The following is a 17,650-nucleotide window of genomic DNA, read 5'->3' on the forward strand; positions in this document are numbered from 1 at the left end:
TTTTAAAGTTATATATATTTCCACTCCCCCTGTACCATGTGATAGCAATCAGCCAATCGCAAATGCATATACGTATAGTCTGAGTTCTTGCACATGCTCAGTAGGAGCTGGTGACTCAAAAAAAGTGTAAATATAAAAGACTGTGCACATTTTTTTTAATGGAAGTAAATTGGAAAGTTGTTTAAAATTACATGCTCTGAGTGTCCCTTTAACCACCCTGTCTATTTAATAAAACATATGTTGATTATTTCATTTTCAGGAAAGCATTATATTCCATACAGTCTCTTAAATTCTCTATTAGGAATTATGCTTCAGTTTTCAGCTTTCTAATTTCATAATATACAGAGTGTTTATTCTCAAAAAACATTAAATTTTAATATTTCTAAACAAAAGAATTTAAATCTGAAGTGTGAGAATTCTATACACAGAAAAGTTGGAGCAGGAACATTTTTGGTACCCCACCCACTAACAAAATTAGCATAAATAACCCTGGGGTTGAAAAGACCGGAGGGTAAGGTGATTCATTTGTACTAATAATTGATAATTAAAGTATAGGAATTAAAAACTATCTGGCAAGCAAACTTGTAGTAGAAAAAAATTAGAGTTGACGCCCTTGATATAGTATATATAAACGGAATAAAGGTTATTGACTTGCAACACTTTCCTCCACGACAGCCTTTTATTCTCCTGGAAAGGGTGCCTTTTTTGCTTCATTATGTCTTACAGCTTTAGGCAGTCATCTCAGAAATTTAGCTCAGCCTCTTATGGTGGTGGGGGTAACTTTGGAGAGTGTAATGTAGGAGGAGGCCACAGCTTTGGAGGTGGTGGATTTGGTGGTAATGGAGGTGGTTATGGAGGTGGTGGAGCTGGATTTGATTTTGGAGGTGGAGCTGGTGGCGGTGGTGGCTATGGGGGTCAGTTTGGTGGTGGATCCTATGGTGGTGGCGGCGGAGCTGGTTTTGGTGGTGGTGCTAGCTTTGGTGGTGGTGGTGGTGGCTTTGGCGGCGGTGCTGGCTTTGGAGGTGGTGACAGCCTCTTATCTGGCAATGAAAAACAAACAATGCAAAATCTCAATGACCGCTTGGCCAGCTACCTGGACAAAGTACGTGCATTAGAGGAGGCAAATGCTGAACTTGAGCGCAAGATTAAGGAATGGTATGACAAGCAGCGTCCTGGTGGTTCCACAGGGGAAGGAGCAAAGGACTACAGCAAATATTATAAAACAATTGAAGAACTACAAGCTCAGGTAAGACTAAAAACACAGGTTGTCACAAATATAGCTTGTTTAGATATATTGAAATAAGAAGTAATTTTTTATGTTGACTTAAGAAAAAGCTTCTTCTTTTTTTTTACTTAAGTTGTGTCTGTAGATAAGAACCAATCAACACATTAGATTTGCATAATCAACAAATGCAAGATAACAAGACAATGCAATAGCACTTAGTCTGAACTTCAAATAAGTAGTAGATTTTTTTATAACAAATTTCAAATTTATGTATATTTCCACTCCCCTTGTACCATGTGATAGCAATCAGCCAATCACAAATGCATATACGTATAGTCTGTGAATTCTTGCACATGTTCACTAGGATCTGGTGACTCAAAAATTGTAAATATAAAAGACTGTGCACATTTTTTTTTTGATGGAAGTAAATTGGAAAGTTGTTTAAAATGACATGCTATATCTGAATCATGAAAATTTAATTTAACCTGAATGTCCCTTTAAGTTGTGTCTGTAGATAAGAACAAATAATTCCCTATCTAAAAATATAGTCTTAAATCTCAGAAATATATTTACTTTATATTTTGCATCTATTTCTGGCTTGCGATGCTATGGCCAATTAGAGGAAAACATAAATGAGCACCTGTCCTATTAAGCTATAACTGTAGCATGCAGCTTGGTCAGGTTTATGTATTTTGCAGAATACACTTTAGCCTTTCTAGAAAAAATACAATTTATTAAAGGCAAATTATGTGAAAGACAGGTAAAACAAATAACAAAAGCACAGTCTATGTTATCATATTGAAACCAGTTACAAGGGGTATTAAATTCTTATTTGAATTCATAATATATGTGTAATGAAGCATTACTTGTAATACATTTTATAGCAAACTGTTTTAAACAGATATATAATCACCACATTTTCAAGTAATTGTTAAAACAACATCCCTTAAACTTTTTTGCTTGAAATACTAAAATTGTTTTATTTATTTTTTCTTAACAAAAAATTTAACCATTCCCCAGGTTAAATAAATATACTTGTTACCTCTGTGATTACCTTGTATCTAAGTCTCTGCAGACTGCCCCCTTATTTCAGTTCTTTTGACAGACTTGCATTTTAGCCAATCAGTGCTGACTCAAAAATAACTCCACGGGAGTGAGCCCAATCGTATCTATGTGATATACATGAACTAGCGCTGTCTAGCTGTAAAAAAACAGTCAAAATACCCTGAGATAAGAGGCGGCCTTTAAGGGCTTAGAAATTAGCATATCAGCCTACCTAGGTTTAGCTTTCAGCAAAGAATACCAAGAGAACAAAGCAAATTTAATGATAAAAGTAAATTGGAAAGTTGTTTAACCCCTTAATGACCACGACTTAACAACTTAGACTACGTTAATTATTGCCATTTAAAATGGAGTATTAAAAAGAAGCACCTACAATTTTTTACATGTATTTTAAAAGATTCTATTTTAAACTTTTCATAATTGTTTATTTCCATAGGGTGTATTATATATCACAATGTTAGTATAACAAACTCAATCCAAACTAATTGTTAAAGGGACAGTCTAGTCAAAATTAAACTTTCATGATTCTGATAGGGCATGTAATTTTAACCCCTTAATTACCAGCAACGTACCCTGTATCACAGGAAGTCTGCAGCTAGAAGGGAGGTCATAAAAGCATGGTCCTGCCTCTCGCGGCAAGACCCACACTACTATGATCTGAAAAACCCTTAACGACCAGCGACGCACATGGTACATTGTAGTAGTAAAGGGGTTTGAAATTGTATCCTAGGCTAATTTTGTGGTTCCATATTGTACCATTCAGCATCTATACCTAGCACAACTGCATACAAGTCATCAAGTCACAAGAGAAACCACAATTTCCTTCTATTATCTAACTTGCTTCATTCTCTTGTATCTGTTGTTGAAGAATCAGTAAAGCATTCCTGAGAGTTAGTTAACACATTGGGAGAGCCAATAAGATGAAGCATATATATGCAGCCACCAATCAGCAGTTTCTGCCCCTACCTATGTGTCATATTCAACAAATCATATCAAGAGAACAAAACAAATTAGATAATAGAATTAAATTGGAAAGTTGCTTAAAATGTTATTCTTTGTTTGAATTATGAAATCATTTTGTGGGGTTTCATGTCCCTTTAACCTGTTGAAGACAATTATTATTTTCTTATTCTCTTCTCTGTAGCTAAAGTTCCAAAATTGTAATATAGTTAAAAAACATGTACAGCATGTACCATGCTTAACCTATCTTTAAAAATATGCAACCATCAAAACAATATAATTGTGTTTTTTATGTATTTCCCACAGATCCTTAAAGCTACCATTGACAATGCAGCTATAGTTCTGCAGATTGATAATGCCCGTCTGGCTGCTGATGACTTCAAACTGAAGTGAGTTTATATTATATTTTGCCCAATATATAAGTAATTTGCTCAAGACAACTATGTTACGAGCCACTGAGAGAAAACTTAGAAGTATAGATTCATATTTCCAATGTAGCATTATGTATAAACTATTTTTTTATTCCAAAGCAAAATATATTTAACTGTGTATATATATTTTTTTAATCAGGTATGAGAATGAGTTGGCTCTTCGGCAGAGTGTGGAGGCTGATATTAATGGTTTGCGCAGAGTCCTGGATGAGCTAACACTGTCTAGGTCTGACCTGGAATCTCAGCTTGAGAGTCTGAAAGAGGAGCTAGCTTATCTCAAGAAGAACCATGAGGAGGTAGAGATTTTTTTTGAGAAACCACAATTATATTTAGTGGGATTACCTAACTAGTTAATTACTTAATGCATTCATATCAGATCCAAGCATATATCTTAAAAATATTTGTAATCATTTAGGAGCTTAAGGGTTCCCAAGGAATTGCTGTGGGAGAAGTCAATGTGGAATTAAATGCAGCTCCAGGTATCGATCTGTCCAAACTTCTGAATGACATGAGACAGCAATATGAAGCCATGGCTGAGAAGAACAGAAAGGAGGCTGAAGAACAGTTCAATAAGATGGTAAGGAGACCAAAAACATTGTATTAATTAAGGCCCTTAGAGTGAGATTTCAGTGTTTAATCAAAATCTGTTTGTTTTTGTTGTTGTTATCAGAGCGAAGGTTTGAAAAAAGAAATATCCACAGGAGTGGAACAAGTACAATCAAGCAAGTCAGAGATCTCTGAGCTCCGAAGATCACTTCAATCATTAGAGATTGAACTTCAGTCACAACTTGCTATGGTACAATTCAAATATAAATAATTTGAGGTATATGTTGTCTAACAAAAGGGCACCCTAATTGGTTTCATAGCAACCCCAATTCTCAAACGATATCATCAAGTTACAAGGCAAGGTCTTTTTTACAGGAGTGAAGAAATGTATGCAAAATGAAGAATTTAAATTAAAAAGCAGGGAGAATACTAGAAAATGACCCCTCCCCAAAACCTACCATGATGTGTATTTTTTGTTCCAGTTTTTGTTAATGTCTATACACATTGAGTATTCAAGGTAAAGGAAAGTAAAAAAAAAAAAAAAAGTCCACTCCCTCCCCCAGTGAATACATTGGGGCTGAATTATCAAGCTCCGAGTGGAGTTTGATGCCCCTGTTTACGTGCCAGACCACTGCTCCCTGCTGCCTCTGAGGCTGCGGTCTGCAATCTGCCGGATCTTATATGATCGTCCTGATTGACACCCCCTGCTAGCGGCTGATTGGCCGCGAATCTGCAGGGGGAGCATTACACAAGCAGTTCTATTGAACTGCTTGTGCAATGTTAAATGCCGACAGCATTCAGCGATGTCTGTCGGACATGATACGCTACAGCAAATCATGTCGGACAGAAATTGATAAATCGGCCCCATAGAGTAAAAGAAAGTGTTAGAAAGAATAGATGTGATGAGTAAGGGCCATTGTTTATTAGCAGAACCTTTATAATTACACACCCGTAGCTCAGAACATTAATTTATCGAAAGTGTGTTATATACAGTATACTATGGTCTAGATCACAAGTGAATAGCACAAATATTACAGTTACTGTACATTAGCTTTACTTGTGCAATATCCATACCACTTTCAATTATGTACTTATATTACCTGACCAGAGTTATTTTTGTATCACTGGAATGATAGTCTATTGCGTGTTAGGATATGTTTAATATTGTGGGTGTTTTAACTCCCTTACAGAATTCTAAAGGGGATGCATTAAAATGTATGTCAGATAATGCACGAGAGCTAAGCAAGCAGATCACAAAAACGTTGCAGAGTTCTTCATTTAGGTCTTATAGTTATACTATTTAAAAATTTAAGCATAAATACTTTACACATAATAAATACACACATACACCTTTCACCTCTTCCCAGTCCTGCTCATTGCCATAAACCTTTAATTCTGACACTAAACTTTCTTTTCGTTACCAGTATTAAGTTTAAATATATAAAATCCTTTATTTACATTGAATTTTCATATGTGATGCAAACAAGCAAGTGATAATTGTTAACTTCGGGTCCTCAAAAGAGCTAAATTTGAATGCAGTATTTTTTATTGTGCTTAACACAAGTCACCGCTATCCATTAAAAGTATCTGACGCGCGTTTCAGCAACGTTAAGATCCTCTCATTAACATTTTTAACCATCCACTCACAATACTACAATATATGTCATTCCTTGTGCAAGGCATGACCCAAGATAATGCACCCTGAACTATTGATTGTGCTTTAGTTGGAATATCGTCTTATATGTGCATTATTGTGTTAATATAAGTGATGGAACTTTGTCTTAATTTCCAGAAAAACTCCCTGGAACAAACCTTAGCAGAGACAGAAGGTCGTTACTGTCAGCAAATCTCACAGCTGCAGGCTCAGATCTCTGCCATAGAAGAGCAGTTGGAGCAGATCAGAGGTGACATAGAGTGTCAGACTTCAGAGTATGAATCACTTCTAGACATCAAAACTAGGCTGGAGCAGGAGATAGAGAAATACCGACAACTGCTTGAGGGACTTGGGTGAGGATAGATAATTTATTTGCATTATAAGGTACCAATCATTTATTGTGATGGCAAATGATGGACTATTTGATATATACTACAACACCTGTTTGCACAAGGGATTAATAATATGTACTTAAAAAAGGATATTTGTTTTCTATATTAGTGATATCTAGCACATTTAAAGGTGTATACATAATGTTATGACAATTGAGATTACATAATGCACTAGGTAGTAGCACAGTATTATCATTGCATTGTGTTGCTCATTATCGTTTCTTACCTACAGAAATACAGGACAAGGCAGTGGAGCCGGACAAGGTAGAGGAACAGGACAAGGCAGAGGTTCTGGACAAGCTACAAAAGAATCAACAACTAGTTCACAAACCAGCACTGGTAATGACCTTTATTTTTATCAACCTTCAGTTGTAATCTATGTATTTCATTACTGTTGAACAAAAGGACTTAAAGGGATATGAAACCCAACATTTTTCTTTCATGATTCAGATAGAACCTGCAATTTTATGCAACTTTCTAATTTACTCCTATAATCAAATTTTCTTTGTTCTCTTGTTATCTTTATTTGAAAAGCAGGACTGTAAGATTAGGAGCCGACCTATTTAAAATGTAGCCACCAATCAGCAAGCACTAACCAGGGTGCTGAACCAAAATGGACCGGCTTCTAATCTAACATTCCTGCTTTTCAAATAAAGATACAAAGAAAACAAAGGATGATTGATAATAGGAGTAAAATAGAAAGTTGCTTAAAATTGCTGCTCTAACTGAATCATGAAAGAAAAAACTTGAGTTTCATATCCCTTTAAAGGGGTAATTGTAACCATATAAAACACATGCTATTATGTAAGACAGATCTGTTGGCGCTCTACAAATAACCGATAATAATAATAATAATAAACTGTATGACTGTTTTTATTTGTTAGATAACAATATGCTTTAGAACTAGAATGTGCTTCACTTTACAAAGAAGTTGAAAACAGTTTTTTGTTTAAGTGTCTAGTCACTACTTATGCAAAAGAAACATAGAATCTGCTTCTTATTAGTTGGTACCTTTTAAATATGTTATTAAAAATGAATGGGTGTTGGGACATAAATACAAGTTAGCACTAATGTATAACGTTTTTCATCTATGATGAACCAAACCAGTTATAAAACCTCTGTGCATTCATTGCAACACCATTCATCGCTCACCGGAAACAAGGGGCCTCTAGATGATTTTTAGATTTTTCCTACTTATGAATAAATTTACCTCTAGTACTGCAACATGTCTGATGACGACAGCTCCTTATTTGTCTGTTCTTCTCCAAATAGAGAACATCATTAGCGTAAAGTATGATGATTATTTACACGCATATAACTGTGCATTAAGTTTTTTTATTTTCATTTTAACTGACATTATTTTGTAATTTTATTAATTGCAGGGTCGCGATCTACTACGCAATATAAAACAATTGTTGAAGAAGTGGTTGATGGAAAGGTCGTGTCCAGCAAAACAGTGTATAGAAATGCTTAATCATTCTGCTGAAGCAAAGTGGAAAATGAGAGTGTTGTCAAATCTACTTTTTTCTTCTTTTGTGCATTTTTTTCTAAACTGACTACATATTGCAAAAATGTGATTACTTATATACATTTTCTTTACAAAAAAGTAACAGACCACAATAGTCAGCTATCTGAGTATATATTTTAAATGGGAGACATACAGCCTTATGTGGTCATTTTATTCTGTAATCTCAGCTGATTACTTTGTTTTACTTGGCTTACTTAATAAACTTTTTCTCTGAAGCAATGTATACTGTAGTCCTGGTTTATTTGCTTGTACTTGTGCAAAGCTCTTTCCTTGCCAGCACAATGAATTTAACAATTGAAAATAATCACTTACTTAAACTCAACTAACATGTTATGGCTTCTGTACAAATGTCATTCCAATATATTTCCAGTATTTCTGTTTTCATTTTATTATGAAAGTAGAAACTGATATTTGATAGATCTTTCTTAACAGCAACAAACAAATATGATAACATAATATAACAATACTGACCAGGTGAAAGTGAACAACCAATAACAGAACAAGAAATATGTATAAAATAAATGACCAAAGAGGATTAAAGGGACATTATTATTATTTTATTATTATACTTTATTTATGAAGTGCCAACATTTTCTGCAGTGGTGTCCATGGGTACAATTAATTGAAACCCATTTTTTTTTTATTTCATGATTCCAATATAGCATGTCATTTTAGACAATTTTCTGTTATCTATTTTTTTGTTCACTTGATATATTTGTTGGAAAGGATACCTAGGTAGACTCAGTAGCTGCTGATTGGTGGCTGCACATATTTGCCTTATGTTATTGGCTCACCCAATGCAATCAGCTAGTTCCCAGTAGTGCATTGTTGTTTCTTCAACAAAGGATATCGAGAATGAAGCAAATTTGATAATAGAAATAAATAGGAAATTTGTTTAAAACTACATTTTCTATCTGAATCATGAAAGAAAATGTATGAATTAGATGTTCCTTTAAGTGGCCAACGTCCAGTAAGTGGCTAACACGTCCAGTATTCTCCTCTTTGTTTTTGCTGTTTATCTATATTACAGGCATCTACAAATTATAACTCTCTCATATTATATATATATATATATATATATATATATATATATATATATATATATATATATATATATATATATATATATATACATATATACATACAAAACACGGAAGGGGACTTCATTCTCATACCGGACCGGTTACACATCCATGACCCTGCAACATGCTCAGCCCTGGTGGCTCACCGGCACTCTCAGGAAGCTGGGCTGTCCCTAGAGTCACAGGCAGTTAACCCCAGACAGGTCTGGTTGCAAGAACCATAGGAAAATTACAAAAAAATGAATACAACACACAGAGAAAGTCCAGCACTCACTTACAAGCTCTCAGCTACGATTTAAAAGCAAAAATGTAAGGGTTAGTTACCGCATTTGACCAAATGGGACAAGCCCAGGTACCACGTCAAGGTCCTTTCCAATACCTGGGACCCTAAAACAGCCACACAATGCTAGCTCTCAAATATATATATACATACAAAACACGGAAGGGGACTTCACTCTCATACCGGACCGGTTACACATCCATGACCCTGCAACATGCTCAGCCCTGGTGGCTCACCGGCACTCTCAGGAAGCTGGGCTGTCCCTAGAGTCACAGGCAGTTAACCCCAGACAGGTCTGGTTGCAAGAACCATAGGAAAATTACAAAAAAATGAATACAACACACAGAGAAAGTCCAGCACTCACTTACAAGCTCTCAGCTATGATTTAAAAGCAAAAATGTAAGGGTTAGTTACCGCATTTGACCAAATGGGACAAGCCCAGGTACCACGTCAAGGTCCTTTCCAATACCTGGGACCCTAAAACAGCCACACAATGCTAGCTCTCAAATCCAAACAAACCGAGAACAAGGTAAGGGTGCACAGGCTTATGTAATCACCCTAGACATATACAAAACACGGAAGGGGACTGCACTATCATACCGGACCGGGTACACATCCCATGACCCTTCAAAATGCTCAGCCGTGGGTGCTCACCGGCACTCACAGGAAGCTGGGCTGTCCCCATACTCACAGGCAGTTAACCCCAGACAAAACAAATTAATACAACACACAGAGAAAGTCCAGCACTCACTTACAAGCTCTCAGCTAAGATTTAAAAGCAAAAATGGAAATGTTAGTTACCGCATCTGGCCAAATGGAACAAGCCCAGGTACCTTGGCCAGATGCGGTAACTAACCTTTTCATTTTTGCTTTTAAATCTTAGCTGAGAGTTTGTGTAAGTAAGTGCTGGACTTTTTCTGTGTTATATGTATATATATATATATATATATATATATATATATATATATATATATATATATATATATATATATATATATATATATATACACAGGGGTGGAAAAATATCACTATGATTTACTAGTCAGGGGTTAAAAGTTACAAGCCCAGAGGGGAAAAGTTAGTAGTCCACTCAATGTTAAAGATAGGAAAAAGTCAAATTTCTAAGTCGTCCGCTACAATTTCTAAGTCGTCCGGGACTAATGGACCACATACATATATATATATAGACACACAAACACACAAAACAGGGTATTGGCGCATTGCCAATAAACAAAACATTTTTTTTAAATTATGCAAAAACTGACTGCAAAATCACCAATGCTTTTATATTGACATAGGGATCTCTTAGTCATACAATATCATCATTCCTGCTTCTCTCTTTAAACTAGAATGATACTCACTGGCGATTATATACAACTCCAATACAATGTGGCAAGCACACCTGAGCTTGGGTGGGGTGCTTTAACCAATTTTTAGAGAGATTAATTTAAACTCTATTTCTGCTAAGTTTGTGCTAAACCAAACTTTGAGGCAAATTTAATTTTCTGCAGATAAAGTGCAAGGGAAAAGTATAGACCTAATGAAGCGGGTCATTCCATTTCTAATTAAATTATACAGTCATTTTAAAAAAATCTACAAATTCTAGATGGCAAATTAAATTATCTTCTGTCAAAGATTTTAGATCCCCCCTCTCTACTTTTATAAAAGACATGAACAATAGCTTTCAGCTTAACAGGACGTATACTGAAGTGAATGCCCAGTCAGAGCTTTTGCAAATAGATATTAAACTGAAGGAAAATCATCCTAACACTAGTGATGTCCCGAACTGTTCGCCCACGAACGGTTCACGGTGAACTTTGGTTGTTCGTGTTCACAGCTGCGGGCGAACACATGCGATGTTCGATCCGCCCCCTATGTGTCATCATTGAGGAAACTTTGACCCTGTATGTCACAGCCTTCTGACACATTAGAGCCAATCAGCATCAGACACTACCTCACAGACCCTCCCAGCTTCTTGACAGCAGCCATTTTAGACTCATAACCACCTTGCTTTGTTAGTGAGAGGACGTTTTGTGTTGCTGCTGCTGACATTATAGGGAAATAGATAGCTAGGCTAGTGTATTTAGTGTCCACTACAGTCCTGAAGGACTCATCTCATCTCTGCTGCAAGGACAGCACCCCAAAAAGCCCTTTTTAGGGCTATAATTAGAGACGTTTTTTTTCGTTTTTTTATTAGCATTTGCCTGGCTTTCAGCCTGTTTGTGAGGCTCACAGCATATGCTGTGATTCGTGCCACCACTGATATCTGCCTAACAACATTAGTTTAAATTTAACCAACAAAAATTTGAAATTTTGCTAGTGTAATTTATTTTCATTTTCTATCAGGCCTGTGTCACACAGCATATACTCTGTTTCATTGCTCTGTGCCAGCCACCAGTGGCCATATCCGCATATAAAATTATTTTAAATTTAAAAAAAAACTTTTAAATCATTTTGCTAGTGTAATCTAATGTAATTTTCTATCAGGCCTATGTCTGTCAGGCTCACACATTTTATACTTCAGTTTTTTTCAGTCTTTTGGTTAATTGCTCTGTGCCAGGCAGCCACCACTCATATCTGCTTCTCCTTATTTTAAATAAAAAAAAACTTTAAATTTTTGTTGTTAGTGTAATCTAATATCATTTTCTATCAGGCCTGTGTGTTTTGCTGACTTACAGAGCATACTGTGTTTAATTGCTGCCCTCCCTAGTCTATGAGCCACGACTCATATGTGTTTAACCTTTTTTTAATATCCCCCCCAAAAAAAAAACTTTAAATCATTTTTCTAGTGTAATCTAATTGTATTTTCTATCAGGCATGTGTGTATCAGACTTACAGAGCCTACTGTTTTTAATTGCTGCCCTTCCAAGGCTATCAGCCACGACTCATATGTGCTTAACCTTTTTCTTTAAATTCCCCCAAAAAATCTTTAAATCATTATGCTAGTGTAATCTAATTTTATTTTCTATCAGGCCTGTGTCTAACTGTCTATCTGACTTAAAGAGCATACTGTTGTTAATTGCTGCCCTACGTAGCAGCCAGCCAGTGCCACCACTCATATGTGCACTACTTAACATTATTTTAATATTAAAATATAAACTTTTAAATTATTTTGCTAGTGTAATCTAACTTAATTTTCTATCAGGCCTGTGTTTTTCTCACTTACACAGCATACTGTGTTAAATTGCTGCCCTACCTACCAGCCATGACTCATATCTGCCAGCCTGTGTGCCAGGCTCAACTAGCCAATTAGTGCCACCAATCATAGTTATTGTAACAGTATTGAAAACATTGTAAATCATCACTTTTTTGACTGTGAATCTGCAGTCTAGTAGTGCCATTGAATAGTAGTTCCCTCCTGCCTGCCAGCCTTTGTGCCAGGCCGATTTGCCAACTAGTTACACCAATCCTAGTTGTTGTAACAGTATTGTTAAACTTTAAAATTACAAATTGTTCGAATGTGAATCATCAGTTTGCTCGTGCCATTGAATTGCACTTTCCTCCTGCCTGCCAGCCTTTGTGCCAGGCCCAACTAGCCAATTAGTGCCACCAATCATATTTCTTGTAACAGTATAGAAAAAAATTAAAATCATAAGTTTTTTTACTGCAAATTTTCAGTCTCCTAGTGCCATTGAATTGCAGTTTCCTCCTGCCTGCCAGCCTGTGTGCCAGGCCCAACTAGCCAATTAGTGCCACCAATCATAGTTGTTTTAACAGTATTGAAAAAATTGTAAATCATCACCTTTTTGACTGTGAATCTGCAGTCTAGTAGTGCTATTGAATTGCAGTTCCCTCCTGCCTGCCAGTCTGTGTGCCAGGCCCAACTAGCCAATTAGTGCCACCAATCATAGTTGTTTTAACAATATTGAAAAAATTGTAAATCATCACTTTTTTGACTGTGAATCTGCAGTCTAGTAGTGCCATTGAATTGCATTTCCCTCCTGCCTGCCAGCGTGTGCCAGGCCCAACTAGCCAGTTAGTGCCACCAATCATAGTTGTTATAACAGTATAGAAAAAATTGTAAATCATCACTTTTTTGACTGTGAATCTGCAGTCTAGTAGTGCCATTGAATTGCAGTTCCCTCCGGCCTGCCAGCCTGTATGCCAGGCCGACTTGCCAACTATTTACATCAATCCTAGTTGTTGTAACAGTATTGTTAATCTTTAAATTTACAAATTGTTCGATTGTGAATCATCAGTTTGCTCGTGCCATTGAATTGCACTTTCCTCCTGCCTGCCAGCCTGTGTGCCAGGCCCAACTAGCCAATTACTACCACCAATCATATTTCTTGTAACAGTATAGAAAAAATTTAAAATCATAAGTTTTTTTACTGCAAATTTTCAGTCTCCTAGTGCCATTGAATTGCAGTTTCCTCCTGCCTGCCAGCCTGTGTGCCAGGCCCAACTAGCCAATTAGTGCCACCAATCATAGTTGTTTTAACAGTATTGAAAAAATTGTAAATCATCACCTTTTTGACTGTGAATCTGCAGTCTAATAGTGCTATTGAATTGCAGTTCCCTCCTGCCTGCCAGCCTGTGTGCCAGGCCCAACTAGCCAATTAGTGCCACCAATCATAGTTGTTTTAACAATATTGAAAAAATTGTAAATCAACACTTTTTTGACTGTGAATCTGCAGTCTAGTAGTGCCATTGAATTGCATTTCCCTCCTGCCTGCCAGCGTGTGCCAGGCCCAACTAGCCAGTTAGTGCCACCAATCATAGTTGTTATAACAGTATAGAAAAAATTGTAAATCAACACTTTTTTGACTGTGAATCTGCAGTCTAGTAGTGCCATTGAATTGCAGTTCCCTCCGGCCTGCCAGCCTGTATGCCAGGCCGACTTGCCAACTATTTACACCAATCCTAGTTGTTGTAACAGTATTGTTAATCTTTAAATTTACAAATTGTTCGATTGTGAATCATCAGTTTGCTCGTGCCATTGAATTGCACTTTCCTCCTGCCTGCCAGCCTGTGTGCCAGGCCCAACTAGCCAATTACTACCACCAATCATATTTCTTTTAACAGTATAGAAAAAATTTAAAATCATAAGGTTTTTGACTGCAAATCTTCAGTCTCCTAATGCCATTGAATTGCAGTTTCCTCCTGTCTGCCAGCCTGTGTGCCAGGCCAAACTAGCCAATTAGTGCCACCAATCATAGTTGTTGTTACAGTATTGTTAATATTTTAAAATAAAAATTGTTTGATTGTGAATCATCAGTTATCTTGTGCCATTGAATTGCAGTTTCCTCCTGCCTGCCAGCCTGTGTGCCAGGCCCAACTAGCCAATTAGTGCCACCAATCATAGTTGTTTTAACAGTATTGAAAAAATTATAAATCACTTTTTTTACTGTGAATCTGCAGTCTAGTAGTGCCATTGAATTGCAGTTCCCTCCTGCCTGCCAGCCTGTGTGCCAGGCCCAACTAGCCAATTAGTGCCACCAATCATAATTGTTATAACAGTATAGAAAAAATTGTAAATCATCACTTTTTTACTGTGAATCTGCAGTCTAGTAGTGCCATTGAATTGCATTTGCCTCCTGCCTGTCAGCCTGTGTGTCAGACCGACTTTCCAACTAGTTACACCAATCCTAGTTGTTGTAACAGTATTGTTAATCTTTAAAATTACAAATTGTTCGCTTGTGAATCATCATTTTGCTCATGCCATTGAATTGCAGTTTCCTCCTGCCTGCCAGCCTGTGTGCCAGGCCCAACTAGCCAATTACTGCCACCAATCATATTTCTTGTAACAGTATAGAAAAAAATTAAAATCATGAGTTTTTTGACTGCAAATCTTCATTCTCCTAATGCCATTGAATTGCAGTTTCCTCCTGCCTGCCAGCCTGTGTTCCAGGTCCAACTAACCAATTAGTGCCACCAAACTTAGTTGTTATAACAGTATTGAAAAAATTGTAAATCATCACTTTTTTGACTGTGAATCTGTAGTCTAGTAGTGCCATTGAATTGCAGTTCCCTCCTACCTGCCAGCCTGTGTGCCAGGCCGACTTGCCAACTAGTTACACCAATCATATTTGTTGTCACAGTATTGTTAATATTTAAAATTAAAAATTGTTTGATTGTTATTCTGAATCATCAGTTTGCTCGTGCCATTGAATTGCACTTTCCTCCTGCCTGCCAGCCTGTGTGCCAGGCCCAATTAGCCAATTAGTGCCACCAATCATATTTCTTGTAACAGTATTGAAAAAATTGTAAATCATCACTGTTTTGACTGTGAATCTGCAGTCTACTAGTTCCCTTGAATTGCATTTTCCTCCTGCATGCCAGCCTGTGTGCCAGGCTGACTTGCCAACTAGTTATACCAATCATTTTTGTTGTCACAGTATTGCTAATATTTAAAATTAAAAATTTTTGATTGTTATTCTGAATCATTAGTTTGCTCGTGCCATTGAATTACACTTTCCTCGATCCTGCCTGCCAGCCTGTGTGCCAGGCCCAACTAGTCAATTAGTGCCACCAATCATAATTCTTGTAACAGTCGTGAAAAAATTGTAAATCATCACTGTTTTGACTGTGAATCTGCAGTCTACTAGTGCCCTTGAATTGCATTTTCCTCCTGCCTGCCAGCCTGTGTGCCAGGCCGACTTGCCAACTAGTTACACCAATCATATTTGTTGTCACAGTATTGTTATTATTTAAAATTTAAAATTGTTTGATTGTTATTCTGAATCATCAGTTTGCTGGTGCCATTGAATTGCACTTTTCTCCTGCCTGCCAGCCTGTGTGCCAGGCCCAACTATCCAATTAATGCCACCCTTCATATTTCTTTTAACAGTATTGAAAAAATTGTAAATCATCACTGTTTTGACTGTGAATTTGCAGTCAACTAGTGCCCTTGAATTGCATTATCCTCCTGCCTGCCTGCCAGCCTGTGTGGCAGGCCCAACTAGCCAATTAGTGCCACCCATCATATTTCTTTTAACAGTATTGAAAAAATTGTAAATCATCACTGTTTTGACTGTGAATCTGCAGTCTACTAGTGCCCTTGAATTGCATTTTACTCCTGCCTGCCAGCCTGTGTGCCAGGCCGAATTGCCAACTAGTTACACCAATCATATTTGTTGTCACAATATTGTTAATATTTAAAATTAAAAATTGTTTGATTGTTATTCTGAATCATCAGTTTGCTTATGCCATTGAATTGCACTTTGCTCCTGCCTGCCAGCCTGTGTGCCAGGCCCAACTAGTCAATTAGTGCCACCAATCATAATTCTTGTAACAGTCTTGAAAAAATTGTAAATCATCACTGTTTTGACCGTGAATCTGCAGTCTACTAGTGCCCTTGAATTGCATTTTCCTCCTGCCTGCCAGCCTGTGTGCCAGGCCGACTTGCCAACTAGTTACACCAATCATAATTGTTGTCCCAGTATTGTTATTATTTAAAATTGTTTGATTGTTATTCTGAATCATCAGTTTGCTCGTGCCATTGAATAGCACTTTCCTCCTGCCTGCCAGCTTGTGTGCCAGGCCCAACTAGCCAATTAGTGCCACCAATCATATTTCTTGTAACAGTATTGAAAAAATTGTAAATCATCACTGTTTTGACTGTGAATCTGCAGTCTACTAGTTCCCTTGAATTGCATTTTCCTCCTGCATGCCAGCCTGTGTGCCAGGCCGACTTGCCAACTAGTTATACCAATCATTTTTGTTGTCACAGTATTGCTAATATTTAAAATTAAAATTTTTTGATTGTTATTCTGAATCATTAGTTTGCTCGTGCCATTGAATTACACTTTCCTCGATCCTGCCTGCCAGCCTGTGTGCCAGGCCCAACTAGTCAATTAGTGCCACCAATCATAATTCTTGTAACAGTCGTGAAAAAATTGTAAATCATCACTGTTTTGACTGTGAATCTGCAGTCTACTAGTGCCCTTGAATTGCATTTTCCTCCTGCCTGCCAGCCTGTGTGCCAGGCCGACTTGCCAACTAGTTACACCAATCATATTTGTTGTCACAGTATTGTTATTATTTAAAATTTAAAATTGTTTGATTGTTATTCTGAATCATCAGTTTGCTCGTGCCATTGAATAGCACTTTCCTCCTGCCTGCCAGCTTGTGTGCCAGGCCCAACTAGCCAATTAGTGCCACCCATCATATTTCTTTTAACAGTATTGAAAAAATTGTAAATCATCACTGTTTTGACTGTGAATCTGCAGTCTACTAGTGCCCTTGAATTGCATTTTCCTCCTGCCTGCCAGCCTGTCTGCCAGGCCGACTTGCCAACTAGTTACACCAATCATAATTGTTGTAAAAGTATTGTTAATATTTAAAATTAAAAATTGTTGATGGGCGGAGCCAACTACCAAACAGAGCAGACGCCACTTCACTGAGCTCCTGACCCTTACAAAGTGTAGAAGCTATTTACAGATATTTAATAAGCAACTCTCGCCTAACAAAGGGCTTAGCTGAACCCCTCTAACTGTCCGGTCTGTGCTGACCTGAAGTTCTGACCGCACTGTAATATTCATAGGCCCT

At 37.1% G+C, this 17,650-nt stretch overlaps 1 protein-coding gene across 1 annotated transcript; it reads left to right on the plus strand.

Annotated features, from left to right (window-relative positions):
* The first annotated feature begins 678 nt into the window (after positions 1–678).
* LOC128645496 (keratin-3, type I cytoskeletal 51 kDa-like) lies at positions 679–8,021 on the plus strand. Its single transcript, XM_053698525.1, has 8 exons — positions 679–1,246; positions 3,554–3,636; positions 3,818–3,974; positions 4,094–4,255; positions 4,349–4,474; positions 6,017–6,231; positions 6,503–6,609; positions 7,653–8,021. Exons 1-8 carry the CDS (start codon positions 716–718, stop codon positions 7,742–7,744), a joined length of 1,473 nt encoding a protein of 490 aa, XP_053554500.1. The 5' UTR covers positions 679–715; the 3' UTR covers positions 7,745–8,021.
* The last annotated feature ends 9,629 nt before the right edge of the window (positions 8,022–17,650 follow it).

Source organism: Bombina bombina, chromosome 1 (genome assembly GCF_027579735.1).
Source record: "Bombina bombina isolate aBomBom1 chromosome 1, aBomBom1.pri, whole genome shotgun sequence".
In the NCBI taxonomy this organism is placed as follows: Eukaryota; Metazoa; Chordata; class Amphibia; order Anura; family Bombinatoridae; genus Bombina; species Bombina bombina.

Excerpts from the sequence above, each read along its gene's own strand:
- LOC128645496 (XM_053698525.1), top strand. The coding sequence starts at position 716 with ATGTCTTACAGCTTTAGGCAGTCATCTCAGAAATTTAGCTCAGCCTCT. Across the intron at positions 4,256-4,348 it reads AAGAACAGTTCAATAAGATG|AGCGAAGGTTTGAAAAAAGA; the intron begins GTAAGGAGACCA and ends TGTTGTTATCAG. Across the intron at positions 6,232-6,502 it reads CAACTGCTTGAGGGACTTGG|AAATACAGGACAAGGCAGTG; the intron begins GTGAGGATAGAT and ends TCTTACCTACAG.